Source organism: Atta cephalotes (genome assembly GCF_000143395.1).
Source record: "Atta cephalotes unplaced genomic scaffold scaffold00020, whole genome shotgun sequence".
Lineage (NCBI taxonomy): Eukaryota > Metazoa > Arthropoda > Insecta > Hymenoptera > Formicidae > Atta > Atta cephalotes.
Genome location: NW_012130084.1, coordinates 3948610 through 3955028, shown reverse-complemented (window position 1 = coordinate 3955028; position 6419 = coordinate 3948610). Strand labels below are relative to the sequence as shown.

General features: G+C 26.8%; 1 protein-coding gene across 1 annotated transcript in view; it reads right to left on the bottom strand.

Annotated features, from left to right (window-relative positions):
* LOC105619310 (ras-specific guanine nucleotide-releasing factor 2-like) overlaps positions 1–6419 on the bottom strand; it is a 122464-nt gene that overhangs the window by 113800 nt on the left and 2245 nt on the right. Inside the window, exon 2 of the mRNA XM_012200832.1 lies at positions 584–700. Coding sequence (XP_012056222.1) covers positions 584–700 — 117 coding nt within the window. The remainder of the gene's footprint in view (positions 1–583; positions 701–6419) is intronic.

Sequence of the window (6419 nt, the reverse complement as noted above, 5' to 3'; positions counted from 1 at the left end):
TAATTATATATATATATATATATATATATATATACGAATAAATATTTATAGTTATTATAACTATCAAATAATTTATCAAATAATATTATATTATATACGTTTTAATTCAATTATACTAATTGAATTAACTAACATATAAAACTACATATAAAACTTATATAATTGTCACCTTTATAATTATCACTACTATATTTTTCTTCGAGTGTAATAATCTTATAGTTTGAAAAGAAAAGAGAAGAAAAAATTAATTAGTATATCGTGAAATTTATTCTTCTTTGACAAATTGTATTATTGGAATGACTTTTATTCATGTTTTTGAAGAATATCAAAAAACTTTGATGAAACTTTACGTTTTCAGAAAAAGCTCGAAAATAGCGCGGTGCGCTTTATAGACTTCGGCAATTTCGATAACTCGTAGGCAATTCCTATCTACATATCCATAATATTAAAATAGAGCAGAAACGTGCTACAGCTACATTAAAGTAAAAATGGAAATAAAACACGAATGTTTAGATCGCTAAAATTCTTTCTTCGAGTGCGATCATATTTAGCCGAAAACTCATGCTTGCAACACATTGCGTACCTGTTTATCTGGCTCTTTGCCTTTGGCGGTGATGAGTCGATCGCAATAACAGCCTTCCAGCAGAATGACACCACTGGGTCGTGAGCAAGCCTCATTCTCGTAATAGAATAACAGATTCTGTAACAGACGTCATAGTCTATGATAAAGTTCGATTTTCTTTTACAGTGGAGAAAACGTAAAAAAATAAGCATCCGTCATATTTTTGTACACTTATGTACGGATACGAAAAATAATGATATTTATTAAGAAAATTTTGGTTATTTTGCAATATCAGAAAGTATCAATGAGACAAACTAAGATAATATTAGCCAATATCATCGAAAAAGTGTTGATGATATCAGCTGATTCAATGAATACGAACTGAAACTAATTGCAAAAAACGAAACAACAATTAATTTGACTTATAATGATTTTATAGTTTAAAAATTAAAATGAACATATTTTTCTGCAGTTTTAAGTCAATAATTTTTAAACGAATAAGTGGATACAAATAAACTTTTGCACTACATTTTGTTTGATTAGTATATGTATAAAATTTTATTTTAATTTTTAATATTACTTCTTCATCAAAAGACCCCGCAACAGTTCTTGTGATGGAAATGGAGTCTCGGTTAGATTAGCTGAAATTTTGATATGATTTAGATTTGGACTGATCAAAAGTCTCAATGGTCATCAGACTGAATAATCAATAGTTTTGAAGTTATGGTAACTGAAACATTCAAAATTTAACCTCCATCAGGCGGTATGACGTACTGTTAGGCACGTGAGATTTAATTTAATGTGTTTTATCCTCTTAAAAATCTTCATTCATTTACTTATATTTTTATGTACACGCACTCACACATTCACACATGAATATACACACATACATGAAGACGAGAGGACAATTTGGCCGATGATAAACACACCAAAATCCGGGCCCTAATAATTATTTTTAACCAGGGCTGAGTAATGTTTAAAATAATTCTGACTTAAATATGTATTTGAAATAGAAATTACATTTTGCATTTTGCATTTTTTAAATGGTTTTGGAAAACCATTTTTATTTTACATTTGAAATAGAATCATGTCTATTATTTAACCATTTAGAAAATAGATAAATGATTTTTCTGTTTTCAAAAATTTTCCCTAGAATCATTGGCGCATAAAAAGAATCAAGTCCCATAATTGATCAAAGATTTTTATGAATATTTATATAAACTGCAAATCAACTGTAAAGAGAAAATTAATTCCAGATGGTCCATAAATATCGAATCTAATAAAAAATGAATGTTCCAGCTTTATTATTCATTTTTTATTAAGATTAATAAAAATACGCCAATTCTAGAGAAAATTTGAGAAAAACTATTTCTGAGACAAAGTTCTTTCTCACTCTGTATGTCCCACTATAAATATCAACAAAAAATTAAGAATTTATAAATCTTGTCTCAATCTATATAATTTTTCTGTACTTTTTCGTAAAAATTTTTTTTCTGCTAGGGCAAAAAAAAATCATTTTGCATTCGAAAACCATTTAAAATACTTTTTTATCTATTTTACATTTAAAATGGATTCGAAAAACCTTCTTTGCATTTTGCATTTTAAATACACTTTTTTAAATTATTATATTTTACAATTAATATTTTAAATCGAATTTAAAAGACCTTTTACCTAGTCCTGCTAACATCACATCATATTCACCTGATGATGAAGGTAAATTTTATATTTTTTGTTTGAGTCGCAATAACTTCAAAACTATTGATTATTCGATCTGGTAACCATTGAGACTTTTGATCAGTGAGTCAAAATCTAGACCATGTCAAAATTTCAGCCATTTTGACCGGGATCCTATTTCCATTTCCAAGAACTATTAAGAGGTTCTTTACAAAGTAATAAAAGAAAAATCGCCGATACTGACATAGATTTCCTAAAAATACACCTTTATTTCATAGAAAAACTAATTATATATTGCATTTTATTAATACTGATAAAAACATTCCAAGTAGCACACAGCGCTTACAAAATATTAATAAAGCGCATATAATCGCTTTTTTATTGCTTTACAAGTGCTGCTGTGCTATTTGAGATGATTAGATAATTAAAGAAATAAAAACTTATACTTTTCATATTTGATGACTTGTTTTTGTACAAAATCAGTTAAAAATGAATTCTACAAATGCGAAAATTAAATCTTACGGTTTTCTTTTACAAATTGCATGCTTTAGCACGTTGAATGCTACTGATATTACATGATTTGCCAACTATTTTTATATGTTCTATACTGCGTTAATTTTTTCACACGATTGTAATAACGATAGTATTATAATATTGAAAGATTTAGAAATATTGACATTTATTCGAATTACGTGTCTATAATATTAATCTTGACATCGCTGGTCATCGGTGCCTCATGGCATTCAACATGTTAAATAATAGTAGCTACATCATTAATAATATTATTATTAATAATATTGTTTTACATGTTTATAATTTCCTAAATCAGTTTTATTTAGATTTTTTCCTTCTTCATTTTATTTTTATAATATGTGTATTTTAAATGTGAAATAGGAACTCGGAAAAAATATTTTACATATAATTATAAAAAATTATATAAAATTATAATTTTGTGTAATTGTATATAAATGGACATATTTTATATACAATTATATATAATTATATATATATATAATTATATATAATTATATATAATTTTATATAAAATTGTATATATAATTATATAATAATTTTATATATAATTTTATATATAATTATATATAAATTATATATAATTATATATAAATATATATATATATATTATATACAATTATATATAAAATATATCTATTACATACAATTGTATATAATTTTATATAATTATATATAAAACATTTGTTTGGGGATGCAGCATAAAATCTGCCTATAAAACAGACTAGAAGCTAACCTAATCTTAATAATCTTGCGTCAAATAGTTCTATCGGAATTGAAAGTAATTGTGTATTTACGGAAAATTAACTCACAAAAGAAAAGTATTACATTACATGTTTGTCTTATAAAACAGCAAAAAGTATAATACATATAAATCAACAAAAAACTTTTTATATTGAATTGAAAAGATTTTAGAAAATCTTATATACATTCACTTGTAGATATTTGTGTGGATATGGATGACTTCTGTAAAAGAAAAAGAATAAAAATATGTGCTTTATTATACCTACTATATCAATTTTGGAGCTCATTTATCAAATGCTTATTTTTTATTATTCTACAAAAAAATTAACTTTATTGCAAAAAATATTATAAAAACTATCTGATGGAAAACACGTACTTTCTAGTATTTATGTTTTTAAAATTTCATTTTTAGTTTTTGTTTGTTGTAGAAATATTGTTCAAAAACAAATGATATGTCGATCTCAGTGACTTTCCTCTATTATAAAACGCGATTTTATATAAGAAATCAAAATAAATAAAAAATTGAATAGTTTTTGAACCAATAAAAATAAGAAAATTGTGCCCAAATTTTACATAGATATCATAACAGAACAATCTATAAAATTTTTATATTTTTAGTATCAGATGTGATATATACAATATATATACATATACATATATATTTAATATTTCGTATTTAAATACTTAAACGTTTCATTATATTTTAAGTTTTGAAATGAAATAAATTAATTGCAATAACAATCCACGCATATCTAGAAAATATTTAATTTAAGTCAACCTAAGTCTCAATATTATGTAATTTAAGTTTCCACTGAAACCTCTTTGCCTTGTATAATATTTCCTCGCGCTAGCCGGAATTTCTGACCACATCCAGACCATTTCTACTGAGACTGCCTTACTCAAACTCGGCATAAAGCATTATACGAAGCCATCCTCCATACTTGCATAGCAAGAAATTTTAACGAGGTATTCGGGGAGAATACGGTAATTAAAGCTTAACTTATTTAAGATCATGTGCATATAACATAAAATACATACTTCGCACATTTCAATTATCTTATATAATCGTATGTGTTAAATATATTAAATCCAAATTTGTTTTTATCTTTTATTACAAAAATAGCTTGTAATACACGTTTATACGAAGCAAACCGGATAGAGAGCAGAAATCGTGCTTACCTTGGGTCTACGCGTATTAAAATATTGCACAAATTTACCAGCTGCGTTATTAAAAAATAATAAACGTCCAGGTTAACGTTGAATCAAATTATACAACGTACGCGTGTACTGTCGACACAAGATTTTGCGGAATGAATATTGCAATTATATATGCACTCATTTCATAAAGCCAATTATATTCCGGTTAATCCGCAGGATAAAATTCACATTGCTGATACATGATATAATTTCTGAACAATTTTGCTTTTGTCGATCTGACAGTATCGACAAGCATCTAGAAATGTTGTAATTAGCGGTTTAAATAGTAGTGTAATAGTATTGACAAACAAATAAAGTTTTAATCGTCCATAATATACTTAATTGCATGAATTTTAGGTCAATTTTGACTCATACTTGTAAACAAAAAATTGTTAACTACACGAACAAAAATTGATTGGATAGTTCAGCATAGCTATAACTTGCTGCGAAAGTTCAACATCTATAACTGAGAAGATTTGATGATTGTATAAAGAAATTATTTCTGTATGCTAATTCAACTAATTCTTTGTTATAACAAAAATTGCTAATGTAATAAGTTTTTCTTATTACAGCAGTAAAAGTAGCTAACATGTTTTTGTTAAAAATTTAGATTTATATATTGGATTGATTTTCATAGAAAAATTATCTTGTTTTATTAACAAAGAGTAAAGAAAAAAATCGCTCATTTTTTTAAATCCTCGATTTTGGAACTAAATTATGTGTCAAATTTTATATTGAGACACAGAAAAGTTTGAAATTGAAGTGATAATTATTATCAGAACTGAGAAGGATGGAATCAAAGTCCATTATCAAATTATCATAGCTCTGCGAGATCTCATATTTTAAGAAGATTAATCCAGCTAGGTATATATCAATTGCTTACATCGCTAATTGACTAATTTAAAATAATATAATCTTATTGATAAAAATCAGTTAAAATTCGCTAGAAGCCAATGTGAGTGGTGTGTGCAATTGAACTGTGTACAAATGTGCCACTCTCGATCCAGCCGATGAAGGCAAGGTCAACTGAACATTACACTTATTATAATGATTTTGTAAAGCAATTTGTTTTAAATATAAAAAATGGATTTTCGCATAAACGATATTATTTGGCACACAGTTCAGTCCAAAAATTGAAAGCCCGGAAAAACGGACGAAAAAAACATCTTTTTTCGATCGCTCTTTGAGCTATTATTACACAACAAATATGACTATTTATAAATTATAATCGCTAATTTTATTCAGCTATACTTTGCTATTACTTTAACATAGAAAATTAACTGTCCGTATATTACGGTTGTAAATTTGTTAAATCAGTGAAGTTTTGAATTGTTTGAATTGTTTTTTTCTATATGTGAATTACAAAATAGGATGCTGCACGATTGCCGGTATAGTGCAATTTGCAATGACAACATTTATGTATAACAATATATGAAACAAACTTACTTCTCAAAGTAAGAAAAGGGAAAGAGAAGAAATCTTGGAGACAAACCTTAGATGAAGTTATTTCGGAAAATGCATGTACACAATTTGTCGCGCAAAGAGAGAGAGAGAGAGAGAGAGAGAGAAGAGAGAGAGAGAGAGAGAGAGAGAGAGAGAGAGAGAGAGAGAGAGACGTACGTACGTTACGTAGTACGTACGTACGTACGTACGTACGTACGTACGTACGTACGTTACGTACGTACGTACGTACGTACGTACGTACGTACGT